The sequence below is a fragment of the Cyprinus carpio genome, chromosome A23, assembly GCF_018340385.1.
Source record: "Cyprinus carpio isolate SPL01 chromosome A23, ASM1834038v1, whole genome shotgun sequence".
Taxonomy (NCBI): Eukaryota; Metazoa; Chordata; class Actinopteri; order Cypriniformes; family Cyprinidae; genus Cyprinus; species Cyprinus carpio.
This window is the reverse complement of record NC_056594.1, coordinates 1,965,857-1,991,878: the sequence shown is the minus strand read 5'-3', so window position 1 is coordinate 1,991,878 and position 26,022 is coordinate 1,965,857. Positions and strand designations below refer to the sequence as shown.

The 26,022-nt window shown below is 39.4% G+C and overlaps 1 protein-coding gene across 4 annotated transcripts in view; it reads left to right on the top strand.

The window, feature by feature from the left end:
- Positions 1-282: 282 nt before the first annotated feature.
- The window catches only part of LOC109065381 (cytoplasmic polyadenylation element-binding protein 2-like), a 29,764-nt gene continuing 4,024 nt past the window's right edge, over positions 283-26,022 (top strand). Inside the window, exons 1-10 of one of the 4 annotated variants that reach the window (XM_042712580.1) lie at positions 283-1,313; positions 3,680-3,949; positions 8,666-8,756; positions 14,513-14,563; positions 19,451-19,474; positions 20,023-20,187; positions 22,009-22,098; positions 22,733-22,851; positions 23,870-23,984; positions 24,187-24,368. In XM_042712580.1, the coding sequence (XP_042568514.1) occupies positions 462-1,313; positions 3,680-3,949; positions 8,666-8,756; positions 14,513-14,563; positions 19,451-19,474; positions 20,023-20,187; positions 22,009-22,098; positions 22,733-22,851; positions 23,870-23,984; positions 24,187-24,368 (1,959 nt within the window). In that variant the 5' untranslated portion in view covers positions 283-461. The remainder of the gene's footprint in view (positions 1,314-3,679; positions 3,950-8,665; positions 8,757-14,512; positions 14,564-19,450; positions 19,475-20,022; positions 20,188-22,008; positions 22,099-22,732; positions 22,852-23,869; positions 23,985-24,186; positions 24,369-26,022) is intronic. The other 3 variants (XM_042712582.1, XM_042712581.1, XM_042712583.1) reach the window with 3 other exon arrangements.

Sequence of the window (26,022 nt, the reverse complement as noted above, 5' to 3'; positions counted from 1 at the left end):
GTAATTTGCAATCTGTAACCAATTGCATTTCCAAAGTAACCTTCCCAACACTGGCAAATTGATATATGAATGTTCATAATTTCATCTGGTTACTAAGCACAGTAAGGAGTTTATTACTGCTTTATTAGAACCACGCATGAACCACATGGCCTCGGCAGATTATAAAGGCTAAAGGTGAAAAGACTGGAAGACACCCGAACGAGCAGTTGAGCAAGCAGCTGCCATCTTTCCGACCATGTCAAAGCAAGCTCAGCAGCATTCAGACCGGGCGGACTGGTCTGCTCTGCTGCACCTCCTGAATAATGAATGAGTGACGCGCACATTGCGGCTCTCTGACTCGACCGAAAGCTCCTCCTCTCTCGCTCCAAACAGGCTTTAGGAAGTTATAGGACACAGTGCCTCTCTTATTGTTCTTGAGCAGGCCTGGGAATAGGAGAGCTGCGCTGTTTTGACGCAGTTAAATGGGTGATTACGGGTTCGGTTTGTTGCAGACAGCGAACATCAGCAGCAGCTCCACACGGCTCGGCGGAGGCGCATTCACACCCTATCCCAGCGCGTCTCCGGTGCGCCCCAGCAGCTCGCCTCTGGTGTCCCCTCTTTTCCCGTCACATCAGCGCAACATGCAGGATGAGCCTGCGGGGCTGACAGCTTCTCAGTCCAACAGCGAGCAGAGCAGCGCCGCCGACAGCGACCTGAGCCGCTTCTCCGCTGTAGGTCACGCACAGACAGCCGGTGACCTTCAGCTCGACCGGAACATACATCAGCAGGCTGAGCCGCCGAAGCAGCAGCAACAACAGCCGTACTCCTCCTCCTCCTCCTCTTCTTCCACGGGCCTGGACACCGATGCGCCATCGTTCAAGGTGAAGACCCAGATGGAGTCTCCCAGCGCCCACCACATTAACAACGGCACCGGCGGCAGTAACATGCTCGCGGCCGCTTTCCCGGAGATGCAGAACCCCGGCGGCGGCGGCGGCTCGGTTTCCCCCACCCTGCCCGCCTTCGGAACGCCGTGGTCCGTGCAGACGAGCTCACCGCCTCCGCCCGTCTCCAGTTCCGCTAACGCAATAAACCCGATCCCCACCACCGAGCCTGACAACTTCTACCCGGGCATCCCCTCCTCTATCAACCCCGGTTTCTTCCAGAGCTTTTCGGCCAACCCGTGCCCAGTGCAGGGCTTCAGCAGCCCCTTTCCCCCCCAGATCAACGTCCCCCCGCAGGCACCGCAGAGCCGCCGGTCCCCGGTCAGCCCGCAGATCCCCCCGCAGCAGGGCGCCTTTCTGCAGCAGAGGAACAACTACAACCACCACCACCAGGTGAGAGAACCCATTTAGTCAAACACAATATATAACGTGTTCCCTGAGAAAATAAGCACATACTTAGCCTTTGTAGAAGCCGGCTGTTGGACTGTCATTGTGACGCAATCGCGGCCTTGAGATATTTTTAATTCTAATAATATTTACATTTATACTGTATATTTGATTAAATGCAGCTTTAGTACGCATAGGATAAGTCTGTCAAAGAATCATATTAACACCAGTATGTGGCAACAGAATGCATTATGCAACAGTAAATGTTTCAAACTGTAGCCTCATACATTCTAGCATGAAACATTGTGAATGGCAGTTGTAATCTCATAATTTTGGTGCCTTTTAATGCAATGTGGTGTTGTGTCATAACTTGTGGTGCTACAATGAATTGGTGAGTCAAGAAAGAGAAGTCAGTGGAAATGCAAGGTCAGATCGAGTTCAGTGCATTGTGGGATATGGTATTCTGAACAGCGTGCACAGGTTTTATATGAAACAGTTTTGCAAAAATGTAGCCGGTTATCTGCATTCACACTGCGTAGCGCAGGAAATAGTAGTATGTTTTTTTTCCACACAGCCGTGTTTGTTTCTGAAAGCGGACACAGGCTCAAGGGCTTCACGTGACATTCCGGGATTGTCTTGACCTTTAGGGCATTCAGTGAAATCTCCTACTGAGAGCTTAGAGGCCGGAGATGTCAACACCCTGCTAAACTGCAGCAGTTTTAGAAAAAGCTGTTATTACTGTAATCTGCAGTATGCACAGGCATTTCACTAATATGGCATGGGGGCCATTTTGGTGAATGCTAGTATTCCTTTGCATTTCAGCATTTCTTTGATATTATATTTGCATATTTAAAAATGTATAACAGTGTTCATTGCATAGCTACCGAATCTACATTAGCACAAAATAAATTATATTTTATTAGATCAATGTCGTGTGTTTGCAGTCTGAAAAAAAGAAAGAAAAAAAAATACACAGTATGTTTTTTATTGCATTGTCTTCCCTAGCAAGCAACAGCAAACACACAGTATAATCAGATTTACAAATAAATGACTCTTATTAGCCTTTTTTTCTCTATGGATTGATTCAAAACACAAAGTACTGATCTGAATCAGTCTAGAGTCTGTTTTCCACAAGAACACTCACATACAGTGTTCTAGATGCATTATGAGTGATATGCACTGTGCAGAACCCAGTGTGTTTGATGTTACAGATGCAATATCTTAGTATCTGGTGGTGGTGGATTATGGTAGGCCTCAGTATCTGTGTGTGTGTGTGTGTGTGTGTGTGTGTGCGTCTGGTCTTGTGGGGGTGGGGTAGAGGTGGAGGGGAGACGGTCACATGATTTTTGGAGTGGCCCTATAGGTCACAGTGATAATCCTACATGTGAAGTCATGCTGGTGTAACAGCTGTTAAGAGTGAATATCTTTTAGCATTATATTAGGGCTAAGCTGAAGACACCCTTTATTCAGGAGTCCAGAATCTTGTGTGTGTGGTAGGTGTGAGAGGTATGACAATGATCATGATCTGTGAGTAATTTTATGTTACGGTTTTTTCTGGTAAGACATTATGGAGAAGGGTGGGGACTCTTATTTGGGGAGAGTTGTGCACACAATGCAGTGACAACACATGCTGAAACTGAAAATGTGTTTGTCTGTTCGTCACTGTTTGGTGCATACGCTTTGTGAAGAAGCGCATTCGTGTGTGTTTTTGCCTTATGTTCTTGGATAAAGAGAGTGCGTGTTGTTGCCACTGTGTTCACGAGATGTGGAGTGTAAGATGTAAAGCTTTAAATCTTCTTACTTGTACAGTAAGGCAAAGCCTGGCCATGCTCAGAGGAACACACACTGGCATAGTCAGTCTCATTCAGATTCCCACACACAGGTTATATTTGTAGCTTAGTTTCTGTTAGCATTGAGGTCATCTGTATTCTAGTGTTCTCCAAATAGTTGATGAAAATGACCTTTAACACATTTATGCAATAAAGTGCACGCTCAATACAATTAAGCCCAACTTCACACTTAACTAGGCAGATTTTTGTTCAATAAAATGCTCTTTCTCCAACACCACATGCTCACTGTCTATATCAACCTAAAATATACAGTTTATTAACGTAATCTGAGGGAAAGAAACATTTATGATACCATTCATTCATGTCAGATTTTATTGCTGATTTGAAATGTTATAGAAATGTGAGTATGACAAGTACATTTTGAGATTTTGGCATTTCCCCATTCAGTTAGATGGGAGCTGTACTTGCAGGACTAAAAACAGATGGCCGAGTGCGTTCCCAACATGGCCAGCGAGTGAACCGTAGTGTTTGCATTTAAGTACTTGTGTTTTGTACCTGACTATACTTTCTGTCTGTCTGTAGCCCATGATGAAGCAGTCGCCATGGGGCAGCCATCAGGGCAGCGGCTGGACCTCTGGAGGGGTGTCCTGGGGCAGAGACCACCGGCGTGGGGGCGGCATGGGTGTGCCCGGCTCGATCAACCAGATCTCTCCCATGAAGAAACCCTTCTCCAGTAACGTCATCGCCCCGCCCAAGTTTCCCCGCTCCGCCGGCTTTCTGGGACCTAAATCCTGGATCGAAGAAAACATGTTCCGTACCGACAACAACAGCAACACTCTGCTGCCGCTGCAGGTATGTATGTGTGCTGGGATGAGCATCGATGTACTTGGGTAGGGATGGGCGGCCCATGCAGCAGGGTCCATGCTATTATTTAATTGCTGGTCAGTATGCATCTGCATCAGACGTGTTGTGTGTGTGTACGCCCGGTACACCCTGTGTGTGGTTGTTGTGCGTCACTGTTGATCACGAGTACGTTCAGGACCTTCTACAGGATCTGAAGACAAAGATGACTCACAGTGAGGTCATCAAGGGTTTTGGCGGTTTCATCCCGAAGGAACCTGTCCTCTCCCTTCATTATTGTTTGGCTTGGCTGGTTTCTCACAGTCTGAATTCACTTCTGGACAAAAATAAGCCCATTCAGTAGAGCACTGCTATCCTCGCTGTTTGTTTAGTCTAGGCTTAGAGAAAAATTAGCCCATCTAGTGTCAGTGTGCTTTTTGGCAAAATCAATTCAATCTGTTTCATTTGCTGTTTGCTGTTAGATGTGCCACATGGGACTATGAAATGTACATTAATCTCATAGAATTTTAAGTGCAATCTCATGTAATCTGTGTTTATTGATTTTCTAAGATCTCCTGGCACTGGGATGGGGGGGGTATATTTGCTCTGAAATGGGTTTAAAAAAGTATAAAATGTATGTATGCACTACCATTCAAAAGCTTGGGGTAGGTGATTTTTTATTTTATTTTATTTTTTTCTGAAAGAAATTAATACTTTTATTCAGCAAGGATGCATTAAATTGATCAAAAGTGACAGTAAACACATTTATGGTACAAAAGATTTCTATTTGAAATAAATGCTGTTCTTTTGACCTTTCTATCAACTTTCATATAATATTGCTGAAAAATAAATAAATAAATAAAAATAAAATAATAATATATAATAATAATAATAATAATAATATATCACAGTTTTCTCAAAAATATGAAGCAGCACAACTGTGTTCAACATTGATAATAATCAGAAATGTTTCCTGAGCAGCAAATCAGCATATCTGAATGATTTGAATCAACAGTTTGAACCATTTTTGCTACTAAAATATTAATTAAAATAGCCAAGATGCTAAAATACTTTAACATTCTCACAATCATAAGTCGCAAAATGATGGTCGAATAAACAATGAAAATGAAATGTTTGTGATATTCACAATTTTTTATATTACCAAATAAATAAATAAATCATCGCAAATATATAGTAAATAATATACAATATATTGCCCAGCCCTACTGAAATATAAGATCTGGTAAAAAAAAAAAAAAATGTATAGCCTTAATGCACTGTAAGTCGCTTTGGATAAAAGTGTCTGCTAAATGCATAAATGTAAATGTAGATCATGAGAGTCCAAGCTGAAAGTGAGAAACTGTGAGGGTGTGAGAGGCTGACAGAGAAAGCAGGCAAGAGTAACACATTTTTGTCATTGTTTTGTAGATGGAATGAAACAGCAGGTCATTTACATGTGAATCACTGAAGTGTACGAGGAAACTCCCTGTCTGTGACACCTGTAGCTGGGTGTTCATCCTCTCGCTTAAACCTCAGCTGCTATTGTTACTTTTTATGTTAGTATCGACATGGCACCATTTACTGGTACTTTTAGCGACAGTAGAGGGTAAGGATGACTAATCTTATTCAGGCTCTGTGTGCTAATGGCTATAGATCCCCATAGATACTCTTGGATTAAACCTGCTTTGTTTTGACATATTTCATTTGCCTTTCTGTCATCAAGAGCTGTGGTTGGTTATATTGCAGACTGTCCTCCAACAAAAAACGACCCCATAGGTAATTTGTGCAAGCACCTTATTACGACCTATATTTACGTTTTAAAGTTAAGTGGCCTCTAGCGGGTGTAAAAATAATGACAGTTTCGTGTTGTGTCTGTCGTCATGAAATGATGCATGACTGTCATTAACAATCAAAATGTGTGTTTATTTAAATGCCTTTTTTTGGACTTTTTACAACCCGATCTCACGGCAATTTGTACATATTTTACTAGGTGGCTTATTAATACGAATTCGTACGAATGACCACACCTAACCCCGCCCCTAAACCAACCCCTCACAGAAATTATGCAAAATCATTATTTACAGAGCATATACATTTTATTTGCATGTGCGTTCTTTGGGATCAAACCCATGATCGCATGATCACATGATTACATATCATCGTATAATGCGATGCTCTTCCAACTGAGCTACACAAAACCCAAATTATAGTGCAAATAAAAGAGTACAAAGCATTATTACGAAAGTGTCCTGTTGCCGATAGGGGAGCAATTGTAGTATACGCTCTGATGGGTCGTATTTCAGGGATTTTGACACTATGGGCGTATTGGTTGGAGGACATGTTGTAATATTGGTATGGTCTAAGGACTCAAGTACAAAAAGACTCAGAATTCACTGTTCATTTGTACTTCATTTTGGAGCAGATCAGTGTTTGGCACGTCACAGCTAATTCCTTAAATGCCAAGCCTAACAGAACTGAAATGAGGAACCTGAGATGCATGCAGTCTGGCCTCCATCACTTTCTTTTCTCCTCTCTCAGGAAACAGGTCTGACTCTACTAGCACCTACGGTATTGTTCATTTCCATAAACAGGGTGCCGTTTGGAATTCCTCACATTCCACGGCCTCTCCTCTCTCCTCCTGTCCTCTGCTTCCTTCTCTGCATTTGCTCTGCGTTCCAGAGATCAAATGCGTCATGTTCTGACAAGAGAAACAAGACAGATAGAAATGGAGGAAGGAGAGAAAGACAGAGATGCAATGTTGTTACAAAGAGTTTTCATTCAGTTTCAGATTCGGATGTGTAGTCGAGATGTGTTTGAATCAATGCCGAGACCAGAACAGGGTGGAATCCGAGTCCACATGCTCCTGAGTCCATGAAAATATGTACTTATCTTCATGGTCAAGGTCTTAAATAACTCAGGAACATGTGGCCTCGGTCTTGAACCAGACTGGTTTCGACTACAAGGCTAGTTAATGAAAAACTCTGAAATGGATGCAGGAGAAAAGGAAAAAAGAGGTTATAAAAAGGTGAGCCTATAAATGTTTTTAATAAACATTTCGAATTTGGTATTGAATGGTAGCATAAACCCCAAACTCTCGGATCAAGAGTCTTCAGTCCTCGTGTTCTTCACTGGAGGACTGAGCTGCTTTTCAGACACTATTTCTGGCAATGTTGCTAAAACTATATTTAGCTTCTTACAGCCTCGTGCTGTCTGTAAGCTCCGCTGTGTGGGCCTGTGAATACGACTGGATGCTGGAATGATATAAGCTCTTGCTTTCTAAAAGCTGCTGTAACTGGGAGGCAGATGGCCATGACAGGGCCAATTGGAAGCATCTGTGTGTGATGCGGTCAACACTTGCTCTCTTTGTGCTTTCCAAACTGCATCTATCATAAGTATCCATTTATCTGTCAGCAAGGATAGCTGTAGCACATATTAGACTGTAGCCTATAGACCACTTATCGTCTTCTGTCTTCTGTTAGTATTTCCACAGCGTAAAGGCAAAGTCATACAAATTTATGAATGAATCGCTCGTTTTAAAATCTTCCCGGTCTATTGACATTTGTTGGGACATCTGCCTCTAATATTACAATGCACATGATGACTTTCGTTAACTCTACAATAAGTAAATATGCTTCACCAGCGAATTACTCTTCAACAGTGATGTTATAGAGTCAAAAGAGTAGAATCACCACTTTTATTTTGCCCATTTTCTTACCCAACACCAAATTTCTCGTCTTCAGAACTAATAATTTTGTCAAGGTGCTTTCATGCATGTTTGGTCTCAACACTTATATATACTGTATATATATATTTTTTCCATTAGAATAACTGTAGAGCTGGACTGAAGTGGGTGATGATGGGAAGTGATGGGCAGCAGTGATCTGATATGCTCCTGCTGTTGGTTAATGGTGTCTATGTGTTTGCTGGAGATTCTGGGTGATGGACCACATACTATAACACTTCATACTGCAGCATAATTTACATAAACTAGAATCTACAGGTTATGAAGAGCAAAGTGCACACCATTCTGACTAACATTTGTTACGGAAATTGTCAAATAGTTATTTTAGTGTCTGTGCCACATTTTAAAAACACAAGAAGTACCATTTAGCATACTTTTTAAAAAAGTATTTATTATGAAAATTCAATACGTTTTCAGAAGTGTGTTCATAATCAGGGTCTCCTGTGTTGAGCCTGAAGCTTATGTTCTTGGTCTTGTGTGTGTGCTGTGTCTGTGTGAGCGTGTGTTTCCTGTGATGTGCACACGCAGGTCTGTGAGGCTGTGTTTATGTTCACATTTCTTCTTGGGCTCATTACGGTTATGACGCAGATATCTGTGGCATGTTGTCAGGCAGGTGTTGTGACCGGGAGATGGGATGCCGCTTTAAACGCCTGCAGAATAGAAGAGGGATATTCTGGTAATGCGACGGAAAAACAAAAACAAGCGACAAACAAAATGGTTTCATTCTGCCTAAAAACAGCCACTCGCCGAGACTAGTTTGGTTGAACTTTCGGTCCAGAATACACCTGGTTAATTCCACCAGTGACAGCTCTACAAACAACATTCCAGCGGCTAACCAACATTCAGTCTGCTGCAGTATTCAGGGATTCAGTGGTGACCTGTGTACTATTCCCTGCATTCTGGTGTGCCTGTGTGCTCCTGACTGCATTAGTGTGCTGCATGCAATCCCATAACACTGACATGTTCCTCAACTCTCTCTTCCTCAGGATCGGTCCAGGATGTATGACAGCTTGAACATGCACTCCTTGGAGAGCTCCCTGATCGACATCATGAGGGCGGAGCAGGACCCACTGAAGGGTAAGATCCATTTCCTGCTCATCGTGCTGTCGCTTTTTAAGGAAGTTGAGGACAGATTTCACTATATATGGCTCATGTAAGGTCTGTCCAGTGTTTTGTACTGATTTAGCTTATTTTCTTTACTTTTGATTAATGGAAATAAAAGGAGGGTATAATTGAGAAGGTTGTGTTGAGCTTTGTGATGGCCAAAAAAGAAAAAATGTTTCTTAATATCTAAAAGTGGCGTTATATAGTCAAGTCAAGTTGCCTTTATTTATATGGCGCTTTTAACAATACAGATTGTGTCAAAGCACTTTTCAGTATTAAATAGGAAAATAGTGTGTCAATAATGCAAAATGACAATATTTTCAGTTAAAGGCAGTTCATCATTTAATTCAGTGATGTCATCATCCAGCTCAGCTCAGTTTAAATAGTATCTGTGCAGTCAAGTCAACGATATCGCTGTAAATGAAGTGTCCCTAACTAAGCAAGCCAGAGGCGACAGCGGCAAGGAACCAAAACTCCATCAGTGACAGAATGGAGAAAAAAACCTTGGGAGAAACCAGGCTCAGTCGGGGGGCCAGTTCTCCTCTGACCAGACGAAACCAGCAGTTCAATTCCAGGCTGCAGCAAAGTCAGATTGTGCAGAAGAATCATCTGTTTCCTGTGGTCTTGTCCCGGTGGTCGTCTGAGACAAGGTCTTCACAGGGGGTCTGTATCTGGGGCTCATCTAGTTGTCCTGGTCTCCGCTGTCTTTCAGGGCTGTAAATATACTGTATATGGCCAATGTGCACACACCTGTTAACACACAGCAGTTAAATTAAAATAATAATGCACAAACGTGTTGCATCTTTCATTTTTTGTCTGGTTTATTCATAAATCAGTCTAACATAAGCAATAAGCTACCTGTGGCTATGTGAAATAGTGAATTTGCCATTTTAAATGTCAGTATGAAATCACAGTTGATTATTTTGTCCCCACTTATTTTTCAATATCCAACATATTATTACTCCAAAATATTTCATCAAGATTGAACATTTTTTAAAAAGTACACTTTAGCATTCATTCAAAAAAGTACTTATTACAAAAATGATATACTTTAACAATATACTTAAGTATAATGTGAATGTGATGTTTTCAGACACAGAATTCTATGTTAATTGTAGTTAAATTAAAATGTATTATAGTTGAAAATGTATATTATTATATTATATTATATTATTAAGTTAAAATGTATATTAAATGAAATTAGCTGAATGTTTTGACCCTGTGAAGTAAGAATCTTTATATATAAATTAATAATTACTTCTATTGTCTTGGAAATATTGTTAAAGTGTACTGATGAATGTACTGACAAGCTTTTATGCTAAACTAGAATATACTTTAATTTATTTTTTATCGGAACTTTTTATGTGTCATATATTTAAATATATTTATAATTACACATTTGTAATGATCCTGTTGGAACTGACTACATTTAATATATTTTATAACTTTAAATGTATGTAAAACAACACACAACAGTTCAATTATAATCAATTACTTTACATGTGCTTTAGTATGTTAGTCAGCACATCAAAATAAGTGTACTTTGAAGAACTACATGAGATTTTTAAAATATAATGATTTAAAATGTACTTTAATGTAAAACTTTTAATTTTACATTACAAGTGCACATTTTAAAATTGTGCTTAAATGTGTCATGAAAATCAAGTACATTTAAATGGGATTTTATTTCATTAATTATATTATCTACGAGTACAGTTTTTTAAACATTCTACATGTGCACATTCATTACAATTAAGTGCATTTCTTTGCTTGGCCTCTGAAACGACTTTTCCTTTTGGGTAACATCACAAATCTCTCTTAGTTTTCACCCCTTCCCTTCAACCTCCTCTGTATGTTTTAGTATCTTATTCCCACTTTTCCCCATTAAGTGAATTATCAATGGATAAGATCAAGTCCCCTAGCATTTTATGTTGAAGGTTTCAAGTACTCCATGCTTTAGGGCTGCAACAAATTTCTAATTACGGATGCCACAATTACGTAATCGTTCAAAGCGGCAATTAATTGTTCAAAGTCCACTTATGTTATTCTACATGCTTAAGATGTGTTTTTTTTTTTTCTACAGGTAATCTTAAGGGTTTTACCATTGTTTTAATTATAGTTTTAATATAACATTATGATAACATGCATATTTTTTACTTTTTTTTATTTAAAGAAGAAACCAATCCAATGTATACAAGTGCATCTCAATAAATTAGAATGTCGTGGAAAAGTTAATTTATTTCAGTAATTCAACTCAAATTGTGAAATTCGTTTATTAAATAAATTCAATGCACACAGACTGAAGTAGTTAAAGTCTTTGGTTCTTTTAATTGTGATGATTTTGGGTCACATTTAACAAAAACCCACCACTTCACTATTCCAACAAATTAGAATGCTTCATAAGACCAATAAAAAAAAATAAAAAAAAAACTTTTTAGTGAATTGTTGGCCTTCTGGAAAGTATGATCATTTACTGTACATGTACTCAATACTTGGTAGGGGCTCTTTTTGCTTTAATTACTGCCTCAATTCGGCGTGGCATGGAGGTGATCAGTTTGTGGCACTGCTGAGGTGGTATGGAAGCCCAGTTATCTTTGACAGTGGCCTTCAGCTCATCTGCCTTCTCTCTGGGGTTCAGGTCTGGTGAGTTTGCTGGCCAGTCAAGCACACCAACACCATGGTCATTTAACCAACTTTTTGTGCTTTTGGCAGTGTGGACAGGTGCCAAATCCTGCTGGAAAATGAAATCAATCTTCAAAAAGCTGGTCAGCAGAAGGAAGCATTAAGTGCTCCAAAATTTCTTGGTAAACGTGTGCAGTGACTTTGGTTTTCAAAAAACACAATGGACCAACACCAGCAGAGGACATTGCACCCCAAATCATCACAGACTGTGGAAACTTAACACTGGACTTCAAGCAACTTGGGCTATGAGCTTCTCAACCCTTCCTCCAGACTCTAGGACCTTGGTTTCCAAATGAAATACAAAACTTGCTCTCATCTGAAAAGAGGACTTTGGACCACTGGGCAACAGTCCAGTTCTTCTTCTCCTTAGCCCAGATGAGTAAGATGCCTCTGACGTTGTCTGTGGTTCAGGAGAGGCTTAACAAGAGGAATACGACAACTGTAGCCAAATTCCTCGACACGTCTATGTGTGGTGGCTCTTGATGTCTTGACCTCAGCCTAAGTCCATTCCTTGTGAAGTTCACTCAAATTCTTGAATCGATTTTGCTTGACAATCCTCATAAGGCTGCGGTTCTCTCGGTTGGTTGTGCATCTTTTTCTTCCACACTTTTTCCTTCCACTCAACCTTTTGTTAACATGCTTGGATACAGCACTCTGTGAACAGCCAGCTTCTTTGTCAATGAATGTTTGTGGCTTACCCTCCTTGTGAAGGGTGTCAATGATTGTCTTCTGGACAACTGTCAGATCAGCAGTCTTCCCCATGATTGTCTAGTGAACCAAACTGAGAGACCATTCTGAAGGCTCAGGAAACCTTTGCAGGTGTTTTGAGTTGATTAGCTGATTGGCATGTCATCATATTCTAATTTGTTGGAATAGTGAATTGGTGGGTTTTTGTTAAATGTGAGTCAAAATTATCACAATTAAAAGAACCAAAGACCATATAGAAAAGCAATAATAGCTTTTTAGTTTCAGTTTATTTTCATCGGTTGCTTCAAACAATGATGTAAACATCATTCAATGTAAATAATAATCGCAATTACAATGTCAAGGGAATAATCGACAGCCCTACCATGCTCTGTGGTAAAATAACTGTAATGCACTGTCTGTCTTGGCCTTTTGCTTTATTTAAGCCCAATTATCATTCAGTTGGAGATGCTTTTGTGTCGAGCGGTGTGTCTCTAGGAGGGCAGAGAGGTGCGTGTGGTGCTGTGATCAGGGTGTGGCACTGCGCTACACCCACTCTCTGTCTGCCCCTCTCACTGGAGCTTCTCGTTCAGCCTGCTGGAGCAGATGGACCAGACACATGGGGCGGCACTTACTGCAGAGACTGAGAGAGAGAGAGAGAGGCAAGGGTGTGGGTACAGCCTATATTTAGCACAGGACACACTCTGCCACCCTGTGTGTGACAGATAAAGGACAGGAGCATGAGTGAGGGCCTCTACGGTTTACACAAGCCCTCCTTTAAAATCAACATGAAACCTTATTTATATTAACACTTGATCGTGCATAATTGATATAATTCAGCCGTTGTAAAGTATTGCCTCAGTTAACACTATAATTTAATGCTGGTCACTGTCAGTGTTAATAAAGGTCACAGCAATTATAGCAAATAACAATATATAATAGAAATGTTATCATTTGGAAAGAACGGGATGCTCTGGAATGTCCTGTTTCAGTCAGGAAGTATGAAAGTGATATAACTTTCAAATGGCATTTCAGTGTTGACTTTAATCTGTTTAAATTAGGGGGTTAATAGTATAAAACTACCAGATTATGATGTAAATGTTTTATTAGCTAAGCTACCTGTGCTTCAGCTCTTCAAACATGCTGCTGTGCACTTAATCGAAACAGATCATGGGAGATGTCCTGAGCGAATCACTCCTAAGAAACCTGCTTAATAAACGACGGCTCGGTTAACAGGTCATCTTGAGCAGTTGCCAGCATCAGGGAATGTGCTGACACCAGCTAAAGCACTCAAAACAACACAATGCTGTTGAAATATTAAACACTTGGCAGATGCGATACAGTATTGGTTGGTCTTGTGATGTTGTTGTGCGTAATCAGAGCAGATGAAACGAAACAATAGTTTGATTCACTGTGGATAGATGACAGGAGCTCTGTGAAACATTGTAATGTCTCTAGCAGCGTCCACGTTTAATAATTGGACAACAGATGGTGTGTGTTTGTGTGTGTTGTGTGTTAAGAGGACTTGGAAGAATTACAGCTGATTCTCTGTGTACCTGGATGTTTTCAAAAAATCGGTCAGACTAGATTATGGACAAATCTCAGGACAACATAGGCAGGTTTCCACATTTGACCCCAAAATCACACAGAAAAAAAGATAATTTATATTTATCACACAACAGAAAGAAGCCATGCAGCCCTTGCAATTTCAACAAAATCTAATCTGTGGGTGAAAAATCAGCAGAATATGCAACAACAATGTGTAATATATCACAGAAAACCAAACATTTCTATTTGCCCTTCCCTCTATCTGACGGGGCCCCTCACTCTGGCTGGGCCCTTCATCCTAACCATCCCCCATGTCACAGAGCGCCTGACAAACACAGATGCAAAGTGAATATTTCTGTGTCTTAAGTGCTCACGGGTCTAACTGGGATGTGTCATGTGACAGAGCTTCAGAGATTTGACGCTTTATGTTTGCATGTGTCATGTGACCAAGGTCAAATGTGAGGGTGACCTTGTAACACAGCAAAGCTAGTTCAATATTTAATGCTCAGTATCTTTTAATTCTGGGGGATTCTGATTGGTGTTTTTATCAATCATCAGCTGGAAAAAAGTCATTCTGAAAGTGATTCAGTTAACATGTTGCTAAGCTAATGATATGATGTTTAAAAAAACGCAAAAGGTTACAAAGGTTGTTAGCTGGTCTGTTCCAGTGAGCTTGTAGCAGTGCAATCTGGGATCTAGATGCTTAAAATGCTCCCTACACAGGCAGCTTTGTAGGTTTTGTAACACTGGCGTATGGCTGTATGTTTCATACTGCTCTCTCTCTCTCTCTTTCTGTCTCCCTCTCTCATGTTCAGGCCGTGTGGGATGTCCCCACCCAGGCGCTGACAGCCTACTCATGCTCAATGGTAATTATGACAGTGAGCTACAGTTTTTGTTTTGTTTTCTTCTGTCTGTAATACACTCATATGGAGCAGAGGCCATCTTTAGAGACAGCCCTACCAATGTAGGCCTGGAAACATATAAACATAAATCTTTTTGATGAAGATGTACTGCTTAAAACAAGTTATTATTCCCAGAGATGTGACGTACACTTACTAATTTGTGTATTTTAGCATGGATGGATGTCTGTTAGCATTTAGCATCTAGCGTCCATGTCCACAACAATTTTTTTTTTTCATTCTAGTAGTTATATTGCTATTTAATTGTTTGAGAAATTCTGTTAAACCTTAAAGTTCTGCCCAGTCACACCTTGCATTGAAGGTTACTGTACCTTTGGACCATTGGGCCACAATAAATACGTTTAAAGATATGTTTTTTAATTGAGGTACCAAGGCTTGATGTCTTTATCTGTGTTTCTGAAATCCTCTCTTCAGGCATGTTCTTCGGTTGAAAAGCTTTCATACTTATTCATCATAATGCTGAGGTTTGGCTCACTTTGCCACTCTCAAATGTTCTCGCTTAAGTCATTTACGTAATATTGCCTTAATGTTATTTCACACATATTTTCCTGATGTTTTTGCACCTGAGTTACAAATGAGTAGCTCTGTAATGGAATTTCAACAATTTTGCATTTCACTTTGATACATGGTGAGGTAATCCTGTCTGACCAATCCGCTCGCTGCATCCAGACAGAGTGTCTGCCAGTAGGGCTCCATCCGTTTTTAGCCAGCGTGACTGAACTCAACTCTGTTGTGTTTGGCTGAGCTGATATTCAGTATGCTCGGTTTGGATCACAATCTCTGAAGCTGCGCACGATTGTGCTTTGCTCTCTTGGGATGACATATTTCAGTAACAGCTGTTGCATTCTTTTTTGGGTAATTGGATCATCATAGATTATACTCTAAAAATAACTGTTGTTGTAGACAAAAGCCTTCATTTTGTTTGCTTTGTGTCTTTAATCGGTGGCGTTTACTAAGTTTAGACTAGATTATCGGTTTTGGGAATTGACTTTGAATCGGTCCAGTGGTCGACCAGTATAGCTTTTTCTTATGGCTGATGCCAGTATCTTAGAGAGCAGAATTGTCCATATAAAGTGATATATGTGATCAGACTATTTAATCCAGAGGTCTTTAACCCTACTCCTAGAGACCCAAGCTCTGTGTGAAATCACTTAACTGTCTAGTTGGTAGTATATTTGGGTTATAACTTTCTTGGCGACCATTAAAAGTATGATCTAGTATGAATTTGAGAAGTAGCAATGAATTTGGAGATATTACATCCACCATGTTGTTACTGTGATTTACCAATGTCAGTTGCATCATTTCACTGACATTCATAAATCCTCGCCTGTGGCCCCGCCTCATGGGGTAGTAAAGTGTCCTACTGCACTTTAGAATCTCAGTTGGTCATCCGGGTACTTTCCACCTACTGATTTTGAATATTATGAACTGGACATGCTACTCTTTTCACCTACTGCTTTTCACCTACCATATACGATCAAAGTAGGCATAAGAAGGCATATTCAGATGCAGCATCGGTGTCCCGCAAAGTTTAGCTCCAACCCTCATCAAACACACCTGAACCAGCTAATCAGTGTCTTTGGGACCACTTGAAAAATCAAAGGCAGATGTGTTGATGCAGGTTGGAAATAAACAGTGCCAGACACTGGGTCTCCAGAAGCAGGGTTGCAGAGCTCTGATTTAATCTTAAGTTAGTAAATTTTCAGTTTCTTTTTCAGCTGTGAAGCAAATGACCGGGCCAGTGTTACCACATTGTGGAACAACTAATTAGTGCAAAAAAATAAAAATAAAATAAAATGTCGCATATACAAGCTGAGTGTACGGAGTATGCAGTTGGAAAAATCTATTATTAAATCGATTATTTGAATATTTGTTCGGTGGGTTTGCATTCAGTTTTCAATTTTGAGATTCGAATATTCTTTTTTTTTTGAACACCTAGCATTCCCTGCAAAACAGTTCTCATTCGCGCTTGAATATAGACGTTTTTTTTTTTTTTTTTTTTTTTACTATAAGCCCGAACGGGTCGGCACATAATGGAACAGTTAAGCAAAGAGAACCGTTCAGTCTGATAGTGGAAAAGTGGCTTATGAATCGCCCATAAGTGATCGTCATGATTCAGTTCATATGGAAGAGAAGACAAAAATGCTGAAGTCCTCAGCTGTGTGCCAAAGGCAGTGTGCCAAATATATGATTTGAAACTGGCCTACCACAACAGCACATCAAGTTTGAAAAATCACCTGAGATCTGTAAGTTTTACGCTAGTGGAAAAGTAGTAGGCTAGTACTAGTACTGCAGTATATTGTTAGTGTAAAAAAAAAAAACAAGCTGCTTTTATCCGTCATGTTAATCAGTAATTTTACACATGATAAAAACCTGCACTTAATTTGCTTGGAAAATTCATAAAAAAATAAATAAAAAAAACGTACAGCAGCCCAGCCTAATAATAATTTGTCTATATTAAAAGTATTGCTCTTAACAGACCTGTGTGTTTTGTATCACTAGTGCAGTGCAGTGTCCGTTCTCAGAGCATATAAGCCCTGCCCGCGTGACGCTGTTCTGTAGTTTATTAAAAGTTTATTCATTCTGAACATGTCGCTTATCCATATTGCACCAAAATGAGACACTGCACTCCCTTGGGTCTGCAGCAACAAACCAGCCATGCGTGAATTCGATTGGTTGAATGGTTCTCAACATAATAAAAATGCAAACAGACAGACACTCAGAGATTCCTGCCTTTATTAGAGAGAAGAATATGTTCTGCCCCCTCCCTCCAAAGCTTTGAATATTCAGTGTTGATTACTACCAAAGCTTCGAAGCTTAAAAAATGGTATTCGGACCAGCCCTAGAAAAATCAGGCTGCGTTTGTACAGTAAGTACATACAGAGACAAAATTTATGTCACCAGCACTGTACATAAATACTAATGTAGGCTATGTGTAAAAACCAAAGAAAATCCTGTGAGCATGCGCTCAAGCGCCAGGTTCTCAATGCTGTCAAAATAAAAATCAGTCTGCTTCCAAGACTTGCTGGCCAAACCGAAAACTTAATAATGGCGATAATTGAAAATATTAGTAGTGGTCAGCTGGATTATCGACTAATTACTAGTACCAACCACCAAAAACCCACCGAACACACTGAAGAGAATGCTTACAACACTTTAACAATAATCTGAGTCTGCTTGTCTGCATTCTGCGTTGGCTCGCATTACATAATTTTCATCATCAGCACAGTTCACTGATGTCCATGTAAACCAGCCGTGTCCAGTCCTGCTTCTGGAGGGCCACTGTCCTGCAGAGTTTTGCTATAACCCCTGTTAAACACACCTGAACCAGCTAATCAAAGTCTTCAGAATTACTAAAGTCATCCAGGCAGGTGAGGTATGGGACAAGCTGGAGCTAAACTCTGTAGGACATTGACCATCCAGGAGCAAGTCTGGACACCCATAGCATACACAGTATGTGCAGCCAGACTTTTGTATTTGACAACAGCGCAATTACAAGTGATTTGAGCGCTTAAAAAAGGGCCCTCTAGATAGAACATTCCTGAAAGGCTTGTGAATTCGACCGAGTGGAACACAAAGTTTAAAATTATATTTAGACAAAAAAGTAGGGGCAAAAGAGCAGTGATGAGATTGGGACCAACCTGTCCTGGGCTGCATTTCCCAAAAGCATTGTGAGCTAAGAGGATCTTAGACACCTGTGGTGATAATGGTTCTGCGATCTACTTAGGCTTACAATGCTTTTGAGAAACTCAGGCCTGATCATGTGCACACACAGCTCTGACAGTCTTATGTGCTGTTGAACTGATTGTGAAGCTTGTTTGTGTCACATGAGCAAGAAGGACATGCGTTAGTTAGATTTCTAAGAGCTTTCACTAATGTTGGTCAGTTGATCCAGTGTGTGTGCTGTGCGTCATGTGATTATTTGGAGTGACGTGAAGAGGTTCTGAAATACTCATACAACCTCCCCACACCACACTGAGGGTTAGGTTTAGGGTTGCAGGTTCATAGTAATTTTTTTTTAAAACTGTATGTTTTCCAACAAATCACATCATACAAATTTGCAGTAAAATCAGGTTGCACCTAAATGGTCAAATGCACACAAAAATATGTCAGAATGCTTGTCTTGGTGAGTATTCATGAAAACACAGTCAGTGTCTTGATTGTAAACAGTTGGGAGAAAATCAGATGTACGTTAGTACATTGGATCCGTGCATTAGGTCTTAAAGTCACGCCAACCTAATAAAAAACAAACAAACACAGTCCTAATTGTTAATCAAAACCAATCAAAAACCAAATTGATTTTGACTAAATAACTTTCTAGCTTTGATGAGAATCGATGTGAGTGTAATACATTGAAGGATATGCAGTGTTTTATTTAACATTTAAATACTTTCTGTAGTTTTTGTAGTACCTATTTCTTTCCCGAGTGCTTCTCTTGGACCATAGATCTTAAAAAACTTAAAGCACTTTTTATTTCATTTGTACCTTTCTTCTCTTGTGTTGATTTGTTCCATTGTTTGTAATTTGCTTAATTTTTATTTCAATAATTGTTTGAGGACTTTCCGACATCAACATTGTGAAATTATACTTGCACCTACAATTTTGGTATCATAACAACCTTATTGCCTATTCCTATGTCTAACTAGTGTACCTACATCTGAGTGCCAGATTCAAAAGTATGTTTGTGGCCTTAGGGAACACCAGCATCCACTATGATGACCAGCTGTAGTTAATATTTCATCCATAAACATTTGCCTGTATTTACACAGTCATGAAGTTAAGCGTTCAGTCAGTTGTTTCATAGTGTTCTGTATTGTTTTTGTTCACATGCAGCCAGGAGCTATGGGAGACGACGAGGTAAAATCCACTGCTCGCTACGCTATCTGTGTTGGCATGGCAATATTCTGTGTCTGTGTATGGTGTATATGTGTGTCACTGACCACTAGCAACAATTTGATGAGTTTATCAATATTATGTGTTTTTGAGGCTTATACTGACTGAGAGCCGCAGTTCACTGACAGAAGCCATGATTTATACATGCATTGACATACATAAATTAATTTACATTGGCTTTATCTATCTCAGGTGGTCTGATCACAAATGGAGAGCGCTAAAGACAAGTGTGGACAGGGTTTAGAGCGATCTGATCACTCAAACTACATTCAGAGATAGTTTGAAACAAATGTGCTATGTTAAATGTCCTGTAAATATAAATATATATATAAAAAAAAAAAAAAAAAAAAAAAAAACATATATATAATATTTGCACCAAAACAAGGGCCCTTGTTTTGAGACTTTCTTCTATGGTGGTCTTCAGAGTTGCATAATGCTGATCAGATCACCTAAGATGGATGTTAACAGCAGGTGTTAACAAGTGTCCTCACCTGTCATTCACTTTTTAATAGGACGTTCCTCACTCTTCCCCATTGATGACGGTCTTCTAGACGACGGCCATGGCAACCAGGGGGTCCTGGGGTCTCCTCACTGTTACCCCCATCAGAACGGGGAGCGCATTGAGAGGTTCTCCCGCAAAGTGTTTGTGGGTGGTCTGCCCCCTGACATCGATGAAGGTTCGTTTGAGAGAGTGTTTGAACCATATTGTATTCAGGGTTTGAAATTTGTCTGAACTTCTGAAACCAGTACAAAAAAAAAAAAATGTTATAACCTATTTACTCACGTCACAGCTTTTTATATAAATATATTTATTCTAAAATCTGAATTTCATATTATTCCAGGGTATCTGCGGGATTTTGTGAGACATTTTAAAATTTAAGACAAATGTAAGACCAATTTAAGACCTGCACAAATAAAATTAATACCATATATACAGTTCAGTTACAGGTTTTCACACAGGCAAAACATTTTCAGCACACATCTCAGACTTTAAACCATTTTTAAGATAAGGTATGAGTCTGAAGTATCAATTATTTATTCTTTTAAACAGTTATTCCCAATCAATTATTATATTGATGTAATAACATAAACACATATCTTAATGTCTTAACTGTTTCGATTTTTTTAAATGCCTTAGCAGCTTCTTGTTGATCCACTGGTTCACATTTACAACTGAGTGTTTGCTGCGTAAAAATATGGGTCGATTTTTGCAATGGTCTGCACAAAACCAGCAGGAGGGCTTGTTGAAATGCACACTCATGTTCTCTGCCAGCAGCTGGCGCTTTTGGAGCGGCAGAATATAGCAGTTTCCATGGTAACAGCTGTGTAGCATCACATAACTTTATTCAATTAAATCATAACATTTTGAAGTTTAATTGTCACATTAAGCTATATAGCAATTCTTGTCTTTTCGTCCCCAATTTTTTTACATTTTCAAGAAGCAAAAAAAAAATCAAAAGATTTTGTTGTACCACTTTTATGGACTAAATTTAAGATGTTGGTGGGATCAAAGTGCATGATATCAGGAGAGTTCATCTGGACAGTAAGAAAATCACAGAGTTTCTGAGCCTTAAGTCTTAAGTACTGTATTAGGTACAGTATGCGCAGATGCTGCACAGTTAGGCTGTATTTAATATATCATGATGATACACAAGTTCAGTATTTGAGCTAAATCTGCACAGATTTGGCTTACATTTACTTCCAAGAATCAAGAATGGCTAGTGATTTGACAACGTTACCCACCACAGCTAATGTTTACCCACATTTGGCGAGTGTTCATTTCAAACCCTGATTGTATTAAATTACATTGCAGTCTGTCTAGATCAGGGGTGTCTAATCTTGCTCCCGGAGCACTAGTTGTCCTGAATAGTTTAGCTCCAAGGCTAATGAAACACACCTGAACCAGCTAATGAAGGTCTTCAGTTGAATGTGCTGGAGTGAATTGGATTGGCTAGCTTAGGTTTGGATGTGTTATAAAGCAGGAACGCGTCCTGTCTTTACACCTCTACACCTCTGTTCACACTCTTAGTTGTTTCGTCAGCTGGCCCGTACCGTCCTTAAGCCATCTAGGGATCCTTATTATCAAGCCCTGATCCACTTTCTTACAGATGTCCACATATATGTTTTGCACATCTGTGTCAGTATTGCCCTGTAGCCACTGAGATGTTTCTGACATCTCCTGGTGGCAGGTTACTGATAACAGCACTGAGCCACATAAAACCTCAAACCTCCACAGAGTGCAGATCTGCAAACAAAATGGCTGCAGTCGATGAGAACTGCTGATGTACTGTCATTCAGAGGAGAATTTGAGGAAAATTATTTATATCAGTCAGCTTCACGTGCAGATATTGAACAGGGTTTGCTTTTAACCTCTGATGTTTGATTTTCCTCTACTTATGCTTTAATTATATATATATATATATAAACATCTGCAACAGTTCCTGCTGTTCTCTCTCTCTTCTCTTTATCTGACTCTCACGGTTTTGTCTTTCCCACAGATGAAATCACAAGCAGTTTTCGACGCTTTGGTCATCTGGTTGTTGATTGGCCACACAAAGCAGAGAGCAAGTCTTACTTCCCCCCTAAAGGTATTATTAGACAAATCACCACATTCGTAGCAAACAGAGCAATAGAAATCTGCATGGACATACTCTAACCAAAAGTTTGCACACACCTTACCATTCTTTATTGCTGTTTTTCACATTGTAGTATAACAAGTCTTCAAGTAGAATAAAAAAGTCTTCATAACAAAAATCAAATGTGCCACCTTTTGTTTAAATGGTAGCTTTCCACATTCTGTGTACAAGTGAATGAAAGATTATAACATTAACAGCACTGAAGAAGTTCACATGTACATTGGACACATTTTATGGGTGTTGTCTACATTCCCTTCACAATTAGTCACGTTGAATCCATGAAAGCCCTCTGGCCTTCGGAAGGAGATTTACTACGGATCACAGAACCATGCTTCCCTGACAAGATCCACATGACAATTGCAGCTTTTGCCTAATCACGATTTAATTTCGATTAATGGTGCAGCCCTAGAATAATGCGTGCTCTGTAACTACAGAGAATCACCCAGTGCCTCTGGTTGCTGTGATCCTTAGTTTTTGAATATTTAATAGTTATTTATTCATAACTGAATAGTTATTTATTCAGTCAGAAATCATATGTTACACTGAGCTCTGGTTGCCGTGGTTACAGTGATTGACTGTTGTCTAGGTTACGCCTTCCTCCTGTTCCAAGAAGAGAGCTCAGTTCAGGCGCTGATCGAAGCCTGTCTGGAGGAGGATGGGAAACTCTACCTGTGTGTGTCCAGCCCCACCATCAAAGACAAGCCCGTGAGTCCAGATACATTCACATACTGCCATGATACCATGTGTTTATTTTTTTTTCATCTGAAGTCTTCAGATATTTAAACCAGAACAGACACAATGAAAAATCACTACGAGTGAACAGACCTTCAGTTCTTCAAAACAGAATAAACATCACTCAATCTTGCCTGCATCTTTTCTTAACTAGTGTCTGACACATGCCTTTTGTTGCTTTGGAAAAAAAAATACATGCATTTAATTTTAAATATGCTATAATTGTGAATATTCTCTAATTGTGAAAAAGAAGCACACTTAAGGGTGAGGATGGAAGAGAGTGCTGTTCGTTCACTTCCCCCACCTCCATTTCCTGCCGGTACTTAGACTCAAACCCATGGCCTTCAGGTTACAAGTCTGCCTCTCTAACAATTAGGCCACAACTGCCCCCTTTACATCAAAATAAATCCAAAGTTCTGACATGAAAGTCTAGATGGCACAGGCCGATAGGCACTTCAGAAACCCTCCACCTCCCCCAGCTCCACCTGTATAGATCTGCTACAAGGTTATTCCATGTATGATATATATATATTTCATGTATAATATATGTGCAGCAGCAGTTTATCTTGCATGCTCACAGCAGCATGTCTGTGGATGTGTTGGCAGTAGCAAGTCTTCTTGATCTTCAGCAGCAGCAGTGTAGCAGATCTGTTCCACTAAGACCGAACACATTAACACTGCCATGTATATTACCATGCTAAACTCTCTGATGTCCGAGTTGTCATGACAGAAGTGTACTTCAAAGCACACCAAAAGATTATTAAAATATGATCAATTAATTGTACTTAAAAGCAACATTTCTTATCTGACTTTATTACAAAGTGAGTTAAGAAACAGTCATGAAGATATTTTATTAATATTTGAAGTGCACTACAAATGCTTATTCAGTATACAGTTCAACGTGCAATTAAGTGCACTTCTTTTCCACAATGGTATTCTTTTTCTGTTTTCAAGTACACTGTGTTTCATATTTTTGTATGTGGTTTTTCAGGTCCAGATTCGTCCGTGGAACCTGAGTGACAGTGATTATGTGATGGACGGATCTCAGCCGCTGGACCCTCGTAAGACCATCTTTGTTGGAGGAGTGCCACGTCCACTCAGAGCTGGTACGCCAAACACACGGCTCGTAGTTGTATTCGTTTTAAACTACAGCATATGATGTCCACAATGTGAAAAGATGCCAGTTATCTCAACAAAGATTCTAAAATTAATTTCACTGTTGTTCTTTTCCTAACTGTTTCAAAAAGTATTAAAAAGTTTTTTTTTTTTTTGGTATTAAAAAGGCTTTAATGGTATCTTTCTCTGCAGTGGAGCTGGCCATGATCATGGACCGCTTGTATGGTGGAGTGTGTTACGCGGGTATTGACACTGATCCAGAGCTGAAGTACCCAAAGGGGGCGGGGCGTGTGGCCTTCTCCAATCAGCAGAGCTACATCGCTGCCATCAGCGCCCGATTCGTCCAGCTGCAGCATGGCGACATCGACAAACGGGTAAGTAGACAGCACTTGTGTTTGTTTGAGACTAGTAACATTCAGAATAGCACACTACCATACTACTCTTAGTGTATAGTATGCATACTGTGCATAGTATGCTATTTTGATTTATTATTTCCTGTGTACATAGACTTGCTAGATTTGATGAAATGTGAAGTACGACAAAGAACAAATGGCACAATGCAACCGATTTTTCTTTCAGTTCATCCATCACAGTGTGTTAAGAAACAAAGTGCTGAAAGGGCACTTAATGTTTTAATATTACATTATCCGCAAGTATAGTTTTAAACAATATTTGAAGAACACTACAAATGCACATTCAATACAATACACTTCTTGCATTGCATTGTTGTATGCAACATTAACTACATTTAATAATTATACCAAATCTCATTAATCCATGGCTATAACTGTATCATTATTTTACCCATCACTTTGTAGTCCATGTCATATGCACACAATGGGCCTCATTCATGAAACACGAGCAGAACAAATTTTTGTGTAAATCGTTCGTAAAGCCGCTCTGACGTAAACTTTCGAAATCATGAAATTATATTAGTATTTTCAAAATGTTAGTTGATACGAAAGAAATGTACACCTGCTCCCTACCACTTGTAAATTGGGGCGTATTATTATTTTTTTTTAACTTTTTTTGCAGCTGAGTTGATAATTGTAAAAGGCAGCGCTCGTCATTGTCACTATTTACCCAGCCGTAAATAGAGGAGGGACAGGACAAATACCTTAACATCCTACTTGTACAATGACTGCCTACAACGATGAATAAGTCAATATTACTGGTTACTGCTTTATTATATTTAGTAAAATTCTTTAAAAAAAATTGTATACTAGTAGGCTAATATGTTGCCGCCGTTAATATTTCATACCATAGCAACTAAAGCGTCTCTGTGCCACCAAAACATTCTCAAGCGCCACCAGCCGGTTATTTTAAGAGCGCCTGACATTTTTTTCAGCTGGCTAAAAACATTTTTGTGGTCACACATTATTGAATATTTATTGATATATGGCCTAGTCTTTTTTGCATTTATGCAATATACTGGAGCCAAACCTGAGAAAGTAGACCAGAATATTCCACTGTGTTCCAGAACACAGTTTGCGTAGCTGTAATTCATAGGCGGGGATTATGCTAATTGTGAATCAGCGTGCAGGAGCGCCCTATTTACGAATGATTGTAATTCATTAACATACATGTTTAACTATGAAATCTGACGTTTACGAAGAGTTTGTGAATCCGAAGAAGAGTTTTCAGGAAGGTCTGTTTTACGTGCAAATTACACTGAATTTACTCATATATTTATGCAAGTTTCACGAATGAGGCCCAGTAACTATTTCATGGTCAGTGTTGGGAAATTACGCTAAAAACAAAAACAAAAAAACAATTAGATTACTATACAAATAATTCTCTCTTTAAAGTACTGCATTACTTATTACAAACTACTTTCTAAATCCCATATCAATCTCAACCAGTTAAACAACATAAGGATAAACATGAACTGATCTGATTTTCAAATAAATATCAAATTACATAAATTATTCTTGAACTGACCAAATTATTTAAATGGAGAAGGTTACATTAAAAAGATACATTTCAATATTAGGTATTACATTTTGATGTTAAATCCACTATTGTTTT